Raw genomic sequence first — 17,055 nt, 5'->3', positions numbered from 1 at the left:
TCAACCTCAAAAAGTAATATGAAATGACAAATTATAAGAATAACAATTATCCTTTATACTTTATTACAAAATGATTACTTTTTATTAAATTGAGATTAGTTAATTATTATTTATCTCTAATAGAATGAAATAAAGAAATTAATTTAACATAAAAAAAATTATATATTTTTAATTAATAATAAAAAATCTTAAATAATAATTTATATACAAATACATTATAAAAATTTATTTATATAATATGATATAATATATTTAATTGATAATTTAAATAAATTAAAATTTAAAATCCCCCGAGCCAGCGCATGGGATTGCTTCTTTGCAATACCATCCGTACAATTGGCCCGCGCAGCACCTTATCAATCCTTTGGATCAAAAACCGACACGTGACTCATGATTGATTTTGGAGCATGACTTGACATGAACTGCCGACCTCTAAAGGAAAACCAAAGCCAGATCAAACATTGACCACGTCAAACTCAGACTCTATGATTATATCTTCTTAGTTATATTAATTTAACTAATTTCCCTCCTATTTAATATATAAGCCCCACCCCATTTGCCTTTTCTGAGCTCCTCATTTGAACTTTGCTTCCAATTTTAACCTCCTAAACATAAAGGTAACGCAATCTTCTTTTTCTCAGCTTCAGATTTCCATCTCCATTTTAGCATATGATGCTCATTTGATGTTTTGGGATCTGGGATTTTATTTCTGAAGCTTGTTTTGCAATTTCTGGTATATAACATGTTGGTCTGTTGGATCTAGTCTAGTTTTATTTGCTTTTAAACTATCAGAAAGAGGTCATTTTGGGGATTGTGATTGAGTATTGGAGATAATGCAAGAGGGATTGCTTTTAATTTGTTCTTGTTGGGGAAGATATGAATAGAGCACAGAATGTTATGCAGAATTGTTAAGCTAAGATGGATTTGGTTGATTCTAGCTGCTGAAGTTGTCTTTAATCATTAGGGTTTTGTTTGTTTTTTGTTTGAATTGAATAGCATTTATGTTCTGTGAATGCATTTGGATGCATGAATTGTATATTCATCCATGGTAAAAAGATGGTTAGGTCATCTTTCAGATTTGCATTCAATGTTACTGCCTGGTTCTCAATTTAGAGCTACATCTGGTAATTTCAGATTTGAACTCATCTTCGAAGAAGAAATAAGTGAGATTGCATATAGTTTTTGTTTTTGTTGCTTGTGCATTTGATGGCTATGTGTTTTATGTCAACATTGGCTTTTCTGTTGTCACTTTTGTTTTTCTCATGCATAAATTTTGAAGCTTCAGTCAGTTTATCATTGAAATTCTGTGCTGATTTAAGTGTTATTTGTAGAAAAGAGGAAGCAACCAGTAAAAATGGGTCGTGGAGTCAGTGCTGGTGGTGGACAGAGCTCTCTAGGTTACCTGTTTGGTGGTGGAGAGGCCACCTATGCTGCCCAAGATCCTAAGAATCATGCTCAGACTGCAAATGATATGCCTTCTAAGAAGCCCTCTGTTGCTTCACAACCAACTGACAAGCAGATTCCGGCAGGCATTCATGGAAATCCTAAAAACAACTATTTTCGATCCGAAGGGCAGAACTGTGGCAACTTTCTCACTGTATGGCTCTAGTCAATTCATTGCTTAAGGCTGATTTAAGCTACAACATGAAGTCTTTTTCCTGAAACATTCAGTGTCATGAGTTTCCTATAATGAATGTTGGTCGTAAGCATGAAAATAAGATTTTCTTACTTGATCCATCAGACAGAAACAACTTGGATGTATCGAAACTAAAAATTTGCTGAAGTTCTGGTAGAGCTTTTAGAAAATTACAGTTACATGCACTCCTGATATCTCATTGAAAATATATCTGGATATGGCTCGCTTTAACCAGTGTTTAGATGATTTGATTCTCCATGTTACATCATTTTACTTCCTGGAACTGGTATCAGAATAGTAAATTTTCTAGTATGCCATCTTTCCATGATGGGGCTGGCTTATGATCAAAATAGACTTCAACCATCTTTCCCTATATGAGATGGCTTTTCTTCCTAGTTTTTCAGGTTAATGGTTACACTAATGACTAGGCGTTATTTCACATTTTGAACAATATACTGAGCGATTTGATTGCAAAGAATCTTGTTTACACTTGTCGATCATTTTACTCATTGAACAGTTGATATGCATGGGTGCAGGATCGTCCAACAACCAAAGTTCATGCTGCCCCTGGTGGTGGATCTTCCTTAGGGTACCTCTTTGGTGGTGGGAACTGATTATTTTGGTCCGTAGCCATAAAAAATTGATGGGTTGCATCGTTTGCTCAGCATTGACACGTAATATTCGTAGTTTAGTATCATTCCAATCCTTGGTTTATGGCTGTGCTGGAGTCATCTTTGTGCAGTGTATTGTGTGAGCTTGGTGGGAGTTGTTATCATTGGCATAGTTTTGAGTCATGGATTTTTTATGTTACATGTGTGCAAATGCAATAATTCTTTGAATGGTTTGTGTCTAATGGCTAGTCTTTGTTCTAGTCTCTACTAATATACTCTGTTGTTTGGCTTGCAAATGACACTGTAAACCAAAGTGTATTTATATGATCTGAAAGAGCTTTTAGTATTTTATGAAGTAATCTTGAATGTATCCTTATGCTACTGGATGAAAATGCAGTAATTTGGTACAAAAGAAAACATTATTTTGTGCCATATTTATTGGAATTTCGAATTAACATCGATTGATAAAATTTGTACTAGACATGACAACGGGCCTAATTTGGCACGGGCTGTGTGTCTAGAGGCTTGGCTATGCCTCGGTCCTCTAGGATTGCAAGATTTGGGTCATGGTCCAAGGTCCTTTGGCTCATGCTTTTGTGGGTGAATCAATTCGTTTGTTTTGTGAGTCGACCTGTTGTATTATATATATTTCTAATTTTTGAATTATTTTTAATTTTTTATTATGCTAAAAAATGAATGTCTCGGTTGAGTCACATGTCTAATATGTATTAATCAAGAGTGGACATGATTTGAACTGATCAAGTTTGAATTAGTATTTGATTTGAATAAGTTTGAGTTGGAGAAATATCAGCTTGAGATCAATGTTTTATCAATGTTGTGTATCATAACTCATCTCATCAATGAGTATTTTTCTTTTTTGAAGATTTTTTTTCTTCTTCAACGATTTTTTTTCTTATCCGATGATATTGTTTACCAATCAAATAAGTCAAGTTTAATCTCGAATTAATTATTCTAAATTCAAATTATATTTAAGCTGACTTTTTACTCAAGATTGATATAGTTGGAATCTACCCTTATCCTAAATTCAATTATACTCCTATTTAAATTAAAAAATAAAATGAAATTAAAATCTCAATGTCAATTTATATTTATTCTTGAAACTATGATGCTATCACTTAAGGATATTAATTAAAATAGGTAAAAAAATTTTCGTTTAAACCTTTTTAGGCAAACCTATAGTCATTTTACTTTTATAAGTAAATTTATTTGTAATTTCAAGTATGTGTATTGATGTTTAAGTGTGTGGGTGCGTGCAGAGTGCGCGGTACGTATGAATGCGTGCAGAGTGTGCATACCGTGCAGAATACCCTCATATATATACAGAGTGCGAGAGTGCACGCACTGCGCATTTATAATATAAATAATATATATAATATTTAAAAAATAATAAATATATATATTAAATATTATTATATATTATTAAAAATAATTTTTATATATATATATATATAAACAAAGTGTGCACAGTGCACGCATCCTTTCTTATATATATTATATTTATTATTATTAAATATATAAATAATAATTATATATATATTATATTATATATAATATATATATATTTATTTATATATAAATATTATATTATATGAAGAGTGCATGCAGTGTGTGGGATGCGCGCAGCCTGCATGCATCCCGAGCATTCCACTCACGTATCCCGCGCCTACGCACCCTGTACGACACCTACAGGCTGGGAGGATATTTTTGAGTTGCAAAAAAATTTACTTATAAAAGTAAAACTACTGTACGTTTGCCTAAAAACGTTTACGTGAAAAAAATTTTGTCTATTTTAATTAATATATCAAAAAACTATATCCTAACATGAGTTAACCTATAACCAAAAAATAATATTGGGCAATATTATTACCAATAAAACTAAAATTACTTTACGTCGAGGATTAAATTATTTTAAATTAAAAAACAATATTTTATTTATATAAATATTTAAAAGTGGTTATTAATATATATAAATAGGAGAAAAATAGACCGTTATTACGGTCTACAGTATAACTTAAACTAAACATTTTACGCCTGCTACACAAAAACATATCTATTTAGGGTTTTACTCTTAGACACTCGGCCCGGCTGCCACAACAAGGTACTCCATCGTTGCGAATTCGCCTTTGCAGAGGGCTTCTTCATCATCCAACAATGACGACCGTCGTACCAACTTCCGAAGAAGATCCGGCTCTCGCTGTCGTCCGCTTCACCTCCGAACTCGCCTGGGCTGACGCCGGTCCCGAGGTATGGTTGTTTGCGTTTTTCACTTTATTAAAGATCTGGGAATTTGATTTTAGAGTTCTTAGTGCAAATCTCCATCTGGGTATTTGTCACTTTATTTTGAATGGATTTGTTTCATAAAAAGGTCCCCTTTTTTGTTAGGCTTTGGTGCTTGGTAATTATTTTTTTAATTTTTTAATTTGCTAAGTTTTGGTGGATGACAAGATTTAGGAATGAATATAAGAAAGTTGTAAAAATTAAAGCTTTAATTTTTTCTGAATTGAATGTGAAGTGATGTTTTTTTTTTCTTTTTTTTGGTCATGGCGTGTTAAGTATCATGTGTGAATATGTTTTGGTGGCTGATTCTCAGGCTGCTGAAGAACAAGTTAGTAGGCTCTGTTTGGAAGCTCAAGAGAGTATGGTGAGGGGGCGATGGTTGGATTTGGCATCTCTAATGCTCACTTCGGCTGACTTGATGTTCACAAAGGTCTCTGACAAAGGTAAGGAATTCTTTTGCATGTGCATATTGAATGTATTACATACAAAGCTAACTGATAACTTGAGTTATGGGCCATGCTTTTATGCTTTTTGCTGAGTGAAGCGCCAACCTTCTTGAATTCAGCTTATTCACTAAGGATACTTTTTATCTTTCTTATTAAAGCTTAGGAATGTCTATTTGTTATTAATTTCAAGGAATTAGTAGCTAAATGTGATCAGGATTCATGATATTTATATGGTTTAAACTTAAATGCCTGGATTTTGTGGATTAAATTCCTTCAACTACAGAATGCAAATTTGTAATGGCAAAGTGTGGCTTTTGATGTTGCAAATACTATTCTGGTGGTGACTCTGGGTGACTCCTTATAGCTTTGTATCTGGAATTGTTTCGTTTGCCTAACTAACTTTATGTTAAAAAATTGAGTTGGATGACTTGTGTTTGTTTCTGCTGCCGTTGCCCCTTTGCTGGTTTTTTATAAGTTTACAAAATAGTTTCCCGTATATGGAATCTTAGTAACAGTAAGTGTGGAAACATAGGATATGATTATAATAAATTTATCCATGGTTCTCAAGAAAAAAGGTATTTTTGTGCTGCATTTTTGCTAGCACTTATGACCAACTTGGAATAGACATGTATGCCTTATACATTTAAATTTTTCATATATATATATATATATATGACATTCTTGTTCTTTATAGCATTCATTGTAGTTTTTCTTTGTGTAAATACCTTTGCTGTTTTTTTCTGGCAGATATTGAGTGCATCTTCACTGTTATCTGTAATCTTGTCACAAAACCTGAAAGTCTGGATGAAGTACATGAGATGGCAAAACTTATATCTGGGAAAATTATTCAACAACCAAATGAAAGCCAGCATTGCGCTTAAAGATGTAATGTCATGAGTGTAATTTTCCTTATCCATTGCCAAAATTATTGTCTTATGTTTGGCAATTTCTTTTTGCCAGCTTGTTCAACCTTTACAATCTGCTGGAGAATCCATACAGCCGGTTTTTTGTATACATGAAAGCCCTGAATTTGGCGTTGAGTGGGAAAGTCTCTGAACATATAACACCTTCTTTCAAAAAGATAGATGACTTCTTAAAGGAATGGAATATTGATGTCAAGGACAAAAGAGAACTCTTTCTTGGCATCGCTAATGTACTCAAAGAAAATAAAAGGTATTTAACAAGGTGTAAAGTTAGATTTTTTTTTTTGGTTAATGTCATTATGTATATACGTTGATTTGGTTATCTGCTTTGTAATTGTACTATTGCTTCTTTGTTATTCCAGCTCATCCAAGGATTCTTTCAAGTTTCTGACCAAGTATTTAGCAACTTTCTCTGGTGAAGATGCTTATACGATGGGTGAAGCCAAGGAGGAAGCTGCGCGCACAATTATAGAATTTGTAAAGGCACCTGACATGTTTCAGGTAATTATGAAGGGCTCACTGAATTTCTAAAATGAATGGCCTGATAATTTCTTCACAATTATAAAGTGCAATTAAATTGATTTTTTCGTGGCCATGGACTAAATGTAGTTATCAAATTTTAATGTTTTTTACATGCAATTTATCCTGTAATTTGTATGTTTTGAGGGCATCTCTTTGTTCTTGCGATTTGCATGAATATATGCAGTGTCTTCATTTATTGTTGGCCTTATCTAAACAAAATTTTCTTGCTATGTGACTAATTTGTTCTGTTGCAATGCAGTGCGATTTGTTAGACATGCCTGCGATAGGGCAATTAGAGAAGGATGCTAAGCATGCTGTGGTATATCAGCTTCTTAAGATCTTTCTGACTCAGAGACTGGATGCCTATTTGGAATTTCAAACTGCAAATTCTACTTTACTTAAAAGCTATGGTAATAATTTCTTTGTTACTGTGTCATTTTCTTGTAATTGGATATTAAATGAGCTATAGTGTCTCCTAAATTAAAGTGAAAATATTTATGTTCTTCATGTTGTAGGTCTTGTTCATGAAGACTGTATAACAAAGATGAGGTTGATGTCATTGGTGGATCTTGGTTCTGGTGGATCTGGCCAAATTCCTTATGCCCTTATCAGGGATACCCTAAGAGTAAACTTGCTTGCCTTTGCTTCTATGGATTTGATGTAGTTTCTTTGTTGCTTATATTTGGGCATGCTTTATTGCAGATCAGTGAAGATGAGGTGGAAATGTGGGTGGTTAAGGCAATAACTGCCAAATTGATGGACTGCAAAATGGACCAAATGAATCAAGTTGTGATTGTGAGGTAGATTGTCCTGTTGTTATCCCTTTCTCACTTAAAACAATTACCACTGATTCATTTTAATTCCTAACTGATTATTTCAGTAATTTCCAGCAATTACTACAGCTAATATCCTTGTATTGATTGTAACTTTTATTTGATCTGCAGCCGGTGTACTGAGCGTGTCTTTTCACTACACCAGTGGGAAACTCTGAGAACAAAGCTTGCAACTTGGAGGGTAAGAATTCCCACCATTGATGCTACATGTTTTAACCTTTTTTCATTCAGTTACATGTACACTCAAATATTGTTATTGTTAGGAAGAAAAACGGATAGTTTATAACTATGTTGCCTCATATTTTGGACTTGAATATTAAATGTTCAAAATAGAATTTGACTTGTCATTTACTTTTATATGAATTCAAAGCTGTCATGTTCTTTCACAGAACTTATTTGACTGAGTTGGTTTTCTTTTGTTGAGTTAGTATTCAAAAGAATTGATAGGAAAGTCTCTAGGATGTTTCTATATATATTTCTTTTAATTTCATTTGAGTGACCTGTTTTAATATAAATTAAGTTGTTTCCTTATCTTCTTCTTATTTCCAGGGTAATATTGCAAATGTAATCAGTACTATTCAAGCAAACAAGATAACTGAAGATGGGTCACAAGGAGTGCAAGGTTTAATGATTCGCTAGACAGTTTTTTTATGTCAGTTTTTCAGCAGCCCCTGTTATTTAGGGATAGGTCAGACTATCATTTGTGGCTGAAGTATCATACTGAAATTTACATTTGTTGAACGATAATTTTTAGTGTATTGGAAATTTTGACAGAATGAGTTAATCATATTTTGTTTGTCATGCTACCTTCGCCGGTTTTGTTGTTCAAACTGTGGCAAGTTCAGTTTCTTATCAGAACCGGATAGGGGTTGGAGACGGGCTCCAGATACAAAAAATTGATTGCAAATCTCTCTAAGACCTCATTTCTTTAGCTCAGTTGATGTACCTTATAATTTTTAGACTCAATTTTTCCCCTTTGGAATCCTAGTGCCCTTTTGAGCCCCAAAATTGTTAAAACCCATATGCAATGCTTACACACAGTACTAGCATCATTTCTTCTTTTATTATCTTAGTGGAAGCCACTTTGTGGCTCTATAATTTTTCATTTCAGCGTTTTGTAGTGCTATCAAGTATTCAACAATCTGGAAATGACATTAAAGTTTTATTTCCTTTCTAACTTGATGGAACCATTGCAAAACTGGGAGGATGTGCTGCTGGTATTCCTCTTGAGCGAAGAACTGGCTATAGCTTGATCTGGGTTGAACAGTATTGTCACTAGGATCATTAAACAGAAACCTCCCATCAAGTATTTCGCCATGTCCATCTTCTTCCTGAGCTCGATCTCTCTAATTTTGTGAAGTTTTCTAGCTGAGTGGTACCTGAAGTTCTCCTTATAGTGAGAGAATTTGAGTGGTTAGAAAATTATTCGGTGGTTGTCTCTGGGGATCAAACCAGAAGAAATGTACATTGTTGAGAGAAGGGATGGGGACTAATGTGTCACAGAATATCAGAGAACAAAAATCTTTATGGCAATTGATAATTTGAGTAAGAAGGTTGGTAAATGATTTGACGAATGTAGCACTAATATTCCAATAACATGTAACTCTCTTTGTCCACTCCCAATCACATCAAAATTTGGACAGGACCCATGAAAATGGATGGAAGAGGAAAGGAAATCAATAATGACACTGCTTTTTATTCTTTTTATGCAAATTATAAAAATACTTTAAATTATTCCTTTTATGAACATGACTAAGTCATTTTAAGGTTAAAAAATAATAATAAAAAATAATCATATTATCCAATTACGAAATATAAATTTAATTTATATAAATAAGTTATTACGTATTTTTATTTCTTTTATTTTTGGCCAAAAGATTTATTTCTATCCAATTTTTAGTATATTTTAAACTTTTATTTATGAAAATTTTCGAAAACTCAAATAGTATTTCATTATTTAAATTTTAAATAATAAAATATAAAAATAAAATTATCATTTTAACAATAATACTAAAAGATAATATAATTTATTATATTTTCCACCTGTTGTTTCTAAAAACTAAAAACTTTATCTTTATTTAAAATTTTTCAGTTTTGAAAACTAATATTTTCCTCCTTCCCAAATCTAAAGTTTTTTTTTCACCTCTCTAATTATTATCTCCGTCTTCAACAACTTCTTCTTTTTACTCTAAACCATCGTCATTTCTTTTTATTATTCTGAGAAAGGTCTAGATTCGATGAATCTATACGATTCGTTTAGATGTGTCATTGTCTAAACAAAAAATTTCCTAATATTTTATTACTTATAAACCAAACAAGATAGTATAAATAATAACAATCATCAACCAAACCCACCCAAGAAAATGATAGGTAAGTCTTTAGAGAGGCTCCATAAACTGAGACACAACAACCCAGATACTTGCATTCTCAATTCATTATGGTTATTTATTTCCCCCTTGCCTCTGGAAGACACAAGCAGAACTGCAGAAGACAGATACAAAAGGCAGCCATGACTTGGATCGCGCTAGCAACATTGTTAGTGATAACAGTGTCTACTTGTTCAGTGTCAGCAGTGGAGCTCAGCAACAATCGCTACAACAACACCGCCTCTCTGCTGCAATTCAGTGAGGGCGTGTCCATGATGCAGCACGACCCAGACATGGGGTTCTTAATGGATTCCTCCACCAGCAGCAGCTTGGCTATTGAATTTAAAGAGCCTGTGACGCAGACCACAGGATCTCCTAATCAGCCGGCTGTTAACTGTGACCGAGGGAAGGCAGAAGGGAAGCCATACATCGTCTGCCTTCCCAAACCAAATCCCCCTCCAAAGATTCCAGAACATTGTAACCCCATATATAAGGAGAATCTTAATCGTGCCTGTGATTAGTCCTGAATCATCAAGTGCCTTCTATATTAATGTAATTTTTATTTATTTATTCATATATATGAATATATATATAGAGTTGGTTGACTTGTGTCTTTTAAGCTAAATTGTTCGCACAGATTAGTCAAGTGACTCAGTAGGTGAATTAGCCCTCATGTACAAGACACAGATGGAGAGAAGTGGCTTTGATATAACAAAGTCCACAAGGGCAACAAATTCTAACCATTGGAGACTGCACTAAAGGCTTGAAACCGCAAGGATATTTTTAACATACGCAATACTTGGTTTTGCTAAGGAGAGAATTTGGACGATTTCTCATTACTGGTTTTGTACGAGACACTAAGCATGGTTAAGAGAGTGTACGTTGGGTGGATTGTTTCGGGTATGTAATTTTGTCCGATGGAGAGACTGTGAGAACAAAAAGAAACAACAATTTCTTCTTTATTGATATTTTATCGATTCTCCTTCAGAAAAAAACAAAGAAAACAATTTTTCTAACTTACCAATTGGGTGCCAATATAGATTATTATATTGACAATTAAACCTTCCAATTAAATTATATATATTTAATATATAAATTAGACACATAAATAATATATTATTAAGTGATTAAATAATTTTAAATTAAAAATAAAATAATATCAAATCATATAATAATATATAATCTAAATATTAAAACTATATACATATAATTTTTTTTTTTAATTTAATCTTCACCCATGATAAACGGTAATAAATATATAAAAGTGTAATATATTTGTCCACTCCCAATCACATCAAAATTAAGACATGGACCCGTGAAAATGGATGGAAGTGGAAAGGAAATCAATAATGACACTGCTTTTTATTCTTTTTATGCGAATTATAAAAATACTTTAAATTATTTTTGAGGCTGAGAATAAGTGTCTCAATCTTGATGATATTGATTAGTTGGCTTAAGTTCGTGAGAAATATTAAATTTTGATGGTAATTTTTAAGAGACTATACATAGTTATAACAATGTCTGCTTGTTCAGTATTAGCAATAGAGCTCAAGATTCATGTGTATATATTTTTTAATACATAATAAAATATAGAAATAATATTAAATTATTTTAAATTAAAAATAATATAATATATAATTATATAATAATATATCATATATATTTATATATTATTTTTAATTTTATATATTATATATTAATTATCGTATTATATAATACAATTTTTAAAAAATAAAATAATAAGACATAATAAATATATTATTATTTTTAAAAATATCATAAATATTTTAAAATTTTTATATATATCATTATTATATTATTATTTTTTTAAAAATATATTAATTTATATTAATAATATATATTATACCATATAATATATTTATTATATCTAATTAATTATATTATAAAATATTATTTCATATAACATAAAACAACTATAATTATATGGAATGAGAGGGTTGGTAAATGATAGATGGCAGCTGTAACAGTTATAATTCAAAAACATGTGACTCTCTTTCTCCACTCCCAATCACATCAAAATTAAGACAGGGAGGGACCCATGAAAGTGGATGGAAATTCAAAGGCAATCAGTCATGACACTATTTTTTATTTAATTATAGTTTTTAATAGAGAGTGTCGGTGCCAGAGACAACATCAGTGAGTAGAAACAATTTGTGAAGACTCCGGCTTTATTAAATTAAAGTATAAAAATAAAAAATAAAATTCTAAACTGCCTTATAGATTAAAGATAAGTGTTTTAATCTTAACATAATCCAACCGATCATGCATGTGCAGGAAGGAGGTTTTTGCCTGACATTGATTAGTTGGTCTTAAGTTCTTGAAAAATATTGAATTTTGATAGTAAATTTTAAGAGATACATCGTTGGAACAATGGAGGAAGCCTGCTTTACAGAGAGTCTTTATTTATGGTTAACGGAGAAGATCCAAACCTTATTTTAATTACTTAATTAATTTGTATATCCAAAATATTAACAAACCCTTTTAGAATTACTCAAATGCTATGAGAAGTGAAATTTTTCGTAATGAAGAAGCTGCAGGGATTAACACAAAAACATCATTAAATTTCATGGAATCAAGGGTAAATGATCTTCTTCTAAAATCTGTAGACATATGTAAAGAGAAATAGATTATTAAGAGAAAGACATTAATTAGAGCATACACAATACATTAAAACTTGATTAACTAGACTTAATCAACCAAATTAACCACAAACGAGGGACATGCACGATTCATACTGAGATGCAGTCTACGACAACGTTCAAGTATTGTAGGATGCCCTGGATCAGAAAGGCATGATGTGTAGCTTTTACCTCTCCCGCAGTTAACTACTAGACTAGAAGGCTGTAAAGCTGCTGCTATGTTTAGAGTTGTCGCTGCTTGTTCCGACTCAACGTTTTGGTCGTCTGCAATCAGGCAATCTTCGATGGCACCGTTGCGAAACTGGAAGGCAGTGCTGCTGGTGTTGCTCTAGGGTGAAGAACTGGCTATAGCTTGATCTGGGTTGAACAGTATCACTAATAATCCAATAACATGTGACTCTCTTTGTCCACTCCCAATCACATCAAAATTAGGACATGGGCCCATGAAAATGAATGGACGTGGAAAGGAATCAATAATGACACTGCTTTTTATTCTTCTTATGCAAATTATAGAATTACTTTAAATTATTTTATAGACTGGGGATAAGTCTCCCACTCTTAATGTTGATTAGTTGGTTTAAGTCCTCAAAAAATATTAAATTTTGATGATAATTTTTAATACATTATACATAGTTGTAAGTGGCTGAAATGGAGGAACCATGCTTGTATGAAGAATTAAGTTGGTTTAAGTTCTCGAAGAATTAAGGTTCAAGAAAGAGTCTTTATTTATGGTTAACTGGGAAAACCCTTTTTCAATTACTCAAAGGCTATCAGATCAGAAGTGAAATTTTTCAGAATGAAGAAGCTGCAGGGATTACAGGTTTGTTTAAATGGAAAATCAGTTTAACACAAAAACATTATATATATGCCCATTTCATTAAACTCCCTTGAATCAAGGGTAATGACCTTTCTTTTAAAATCTGTGGACATTTGTAAAGAGAAAGAGAGATTAATTGGAGCATACACAATATATTAAAACTTGATTAGCTAAACTTAATTTTCTCAAACGGGTGAAGTATTAGAACTTTTAAGGAGAAAACTTGAATTCGGGCTTTGTCACACTTGTGAAATCTTGATTTGAATCACTTAAAAAAAAAAACAACTGCAGAAAGCAGAAAAAAAGGCAGCCATGACAAGGATCTCACTAGCAACATTATTAGTGATAACAACGTCTACTTGTTCAGTATCAGCAATTATGGCTACAACAACACCGCCTCTCTGCTGCATTTCAGTGAGGGCACGGCCATGACGCTGCACGACCAACACATGGAATTCTTAATGGATTCCCCCCATCAGCAGCAGCAGCTTGACTATTTTATTTACAAAGCCTTTAACGTTTGGCACAGGATCTCCTAGTCATCCGGCTGTTAACTGTGGCTGAGGAAAGCCATCCAGCAGCTGCCTTCTCAAACCAAATTCCCCTCCAAAGATTCAAGCACATTGTAGCCGGTGTACAAGAAGAACCGTAATGCTCCCTGCAAATAGTCTTGCATCAAGTGCCTGCTATAATTTATCCGAGTAACTTATTTATTAAACGTGTAAGTCATTTTAAAGTTGAAAAATAATAATAATAAATACTCACATCCTCTAATTACAAATTATAAATTTAATTTATATAAATAAGTTACTACATACTTTTATTTCTTTTATCTTTGACAGAAAGATCTATTTCTATACAAGTTTTAGTATATTTTCGAACTTTTATTTATGAAATTTCGAAAACTTAAATAGTATTTCATCGTCTAAATTCTGTTTAAATTTTTAATTAAATATAAAGGTAAAAACTGTAATTTTAACAATAATATTAAAAAATAATATAATTTATTATATTCTCCACCCTCGGTTTTTAAAAACTAAAAATTTTAAAGTTTTTCAGTTTTGAAAAGTCATATTTTCCTCCTCCCCAAACTTAGAGTTTTTTTTTTCACCTCTGAAACTACTATCTTCGTCTTCAACAATCTCTTCCTTTTACTCTAAACCATCGTCATTTCTTTCTATTATTCTGAGGAAGGTCCAGATTTGATGAATTTATATAATTTGTTTGGATATATCATCATCTAGATGAAGAGTTTTGTAATCTTTTATTACTTATCAATTAAACAAGATAATATAAATAATAAATAGTTTCGGCCAAACCCACCTAAGAAAATGATAGGTAAGTCTTCAGAGAGGCTGCATTAACTGAGACACAACAACCCAGATACCTGCGTTCTCAATTCATTATGGTTATTTATTTCCCCATTGCCTCTGGAAGACACAAGCAGAACTGCAGAAGACAGATAAAAAAGGCAGCCATGACTCGGATCTCACTAGCAACATTGTTAGTGATAACAATGTCTACTTGTTCGGTATCAGCAGTGGAGCTCAGGATCCATGTTAATATATTTTTTAATACATAATTAAATATATAAATTATTTTAAATTAAAGATAAAATAACATTTAATTATATAATAACGTATCATATGTATACATGTAGTGGCAAATCTAGAAATAAAACTTAGGAGGGTCAAGGCTACAATAACATAATAATAAAACTATGCGTACATTTACAAATGGATACACACTTAATATATGTCATCAAGCGATTGATGATTTTGAATTAAAGATAAAGTAATTTTTAATTATACAATGATACATATCAAGTATATGTATATATATAAAGTGGATACGTATAACATTATTCATTACATAAATATATTTTAAATTAAAATAAACACAATTTTTGTAGTAATAAAACATTTATTAACTAATTTGTCTATAATTGTCCTCGATACAATTTCATTATTTGAAAGTATTGTATAATAACTTCATTATCAATATCATCAAATTAATTTTTCACGATATACACAAGTAAACTCCCATTCAACTATTAATCACTCATTATATTTTGCAAATGATTTTTTTACAAAATTCATTATTGAAAATACTCTCTTTGCACTAATAGTAGCAGTCGATAAAATTAATGTTGATTTCATTAACAAATAAACTAATGAAAATGGTTTATCTTTCTTTGTTTCAACCACCACTTTTATAAGACCTCTAATTCAATTTAATCCCATAAATTTGGGATTAGAGCATACATAAAAAATGTAAACATTAAGTTGAAAATGTTACGGAGAAAGGGTTAACAATGGGTTGATACCTAAAGGAATAATTGAACAACAAAATGAAATAAAGTTGGAAAAGGGTTGACAATGTTATAGAGAAAAGGGTGAGGTTGTGAGAAATATGAGTAAGTCTCTCTCACTTAGTTTGTCTCTACTGATTGTTTATGAAGTTGGATTTGAGCCGAGTCAAACTCGAGCTTGGTTTGGTTTGAGGGAAACTAAGCTTGCGCTTGAGCTTGTTAAGTTTCCCTCAAGTTGGTTAACCTTTACTCGTTTGAAAGGATTTGGACTTGAGTTTAAACTGAATCAAATTGTGAGCTCAACTTGATACATAACTAAGAAAAAATAATTAAAAAAATATTATTTTAATGTAACCAATCAAAACGATGTTGTTTTAATTTATTCATATAAATTTTTTTTGAGTTTATGAGCTTGATGAATCAAATATTTTTCAAGCTTGAACTCAAATTAAAAAAAATTTAACTCTGAAGTTTGAGCTCAAAAATTGAATTTATTTGAATTGAGCTTATTCGAATCGAACTTATTTTCAAGTTTGAACAAATTTAATTTAAATCTATCCCTTTTTATTTATATTTGTTCAGAGATTAAATATACATTTTATCAAATTATTTTATACAAAATGGATTTTTCCTGAGAGCCATTCGAATGTGTGGTTTCTAGATGCAGGCCGGGATGATTGAGACCCAAAACTGTTATTAAAACATTAAAAAAGGAAAATGACAGGTAAGTCTTCCAGCAAGGATGCATTAACTGGGACAATTACTTTATTCATAAAGCCCGACAGTATGTGATTAAGATATTTTAAAATAAATAAATAAATAATTATTTTAATTTTAATTTATCTAAATAAATTATAAAATAATAAAATGTATTCGCATAAATAATTTTTTATTTTATTTTTTTGGCCTAAAATTATGATAACCGAATTAAATATTATATTATATATAAAATACTTAATTTTATATATTATATATCAAATTGTTTTTAAAATATAAAATAATAAAATATTAATAAAATAATAAAAAATATAATTGATATGTTATGATTTTAGAAAATATTACAAATACTTTTAAAAATTTAAAAATTTTTTTACATATTTTTATTATATTATTATTTTTTCTAATTAATATATCGATTTATATCAATAATATATATTTTATCGTATAATATATTTATTATATTATATTAATTATAATATATTTTATATATATATTATTTTTTATTTATATTATATTATATTATAAAATATATCTCATAAATATGTATTATATACCAAAAAATTTGATCACAATATGTACAGCAAAACAGGTTGGTAACAAATGTGGCGCTAATAAGGCCAAAGAACTATTTTCCACCTAAAGTATGCTAATATCTCAAGTTTCCATCCGTTAACTTTAAAAATCTCATTTACTTACTTATAGACTGTTAAAATTAATGATTTAAAAGGTAAAATCGTTATTTTATCTATAATATTAAAATTTAATCTAGTTTTTCCTCTCTAACCCCTAAAAACTAACTGTTTCCCTTTAGGTCAAGTTTTAAAAAAATAGCATTCCCCCCTAAGGTTTAGTTTTCAATCCTCGAAGTCAAATCTGGTGTCATCGCCGACGACAAAGCTTTTCAAAGGCATC

At 31.0% G+C, this 17,055-nt stretch overlaps 2 protein-coding genes across 3 annotated transcripts; both read left to right on the top strand.

Annotated features, from left to right (window-relative positions):
- The first annotated feature begins 459 nt into the window (after positions 1 to 459).
- On the top strand, positions 460 to 2,595 carry LOC123198196 (protein SPIRAL1-like 3). 2 transcript variants are annotated; one of them, XM_044612849.1, is made up of 3 exons: positions 460 to 617; positions 1,332 to 1,597; positions 2,173 to 2,595. In XM_044612849.1, the coding sequence occupies exons 2-3, from the start codon at positions 1,355 to 1,357 to the stop codon at positions 2,248 to 2,250; spliced, it is 321 nt and encodes a 106-aa protein (XP_044468784.1). In that variant the 5' UTR covers positions 460 to 617; positions 1,332 to 1,354; the 3' UTR covers positions 2,251 to 2,595. The 2 variants fall into 2 exon arrangements, with proteins under 2 accessions (XP_044468784.1, XP_044468785.1); XM_044612850.1 differs by having other exon boundaries at positions 481 to 733.
- Positions 2,596 to 4,313: 1,718 nt separating this feature from the next.
- Positions 4,314 to 8,070, top strand: LOC123198195 (eukaryotic translation initiation factor 3 subunit M-like). The gene is given in 11 exon segments (XM_044612848.1): positions 4,314 to 4,512; positions 4,859 to 4,988; positions 5,739 to 5,849; positions 5,852 to 5,876; positions 5,952 to 6,164; positions 6,277 to 6,415; positions 6,696 to 6,846; positions 6,952 to 7,061; positions 7,139 to 7,236; positions 7,381 to 7,450; positions 7,819 to 8,070. Coding segments are annotated over 11 exon segments (1,230 nt in total). The 5' UTR covers positions 4,314 to 4,419; the 3' UTR covers positions 7,909 to 8,070.
- Positions 8,071 to 17,055: the final 8,985 nt, after the last annotated feature.

Source organism: Mangifera indica, chromosome 15 (assembly GCF_011075055.1).
Source record: "Mangifera indica cultivar Alphonso chromosome 15, CATAS_Mindica_2.1, whole genome shotgun sequence".
NCBI classification, from domain to species: Eukaryota; Viridiplantae; Streptophyta; class Magnoliopsida; order Sapindales; family Anacardiaceae; genus Mangifera; species Mangifera indica.
The sequence above is the reverse complement of the archived record's forward strand: the minus strand, read 5'-3'. Positions and strand labels throughout refer to the sequence as shown.

Bases quoted from the DNA above. Each gene is read 5' to 3' on its own strand.
- LOC123198196 (XM_044612849.1), top strand. From the start codon at position 1,355: ATGGGTCGTGGAGTCAGTGCTGGTGGTGGACAGAGCTCTCTAGGTTAC. The intron at 1,598-2,172 runs GTATGGCTCTAG...GCATGGGTGCAG, and splicing joins ACTGTGGCAACTTTCTCACT to GATCGTCCAACAACCAAAGT.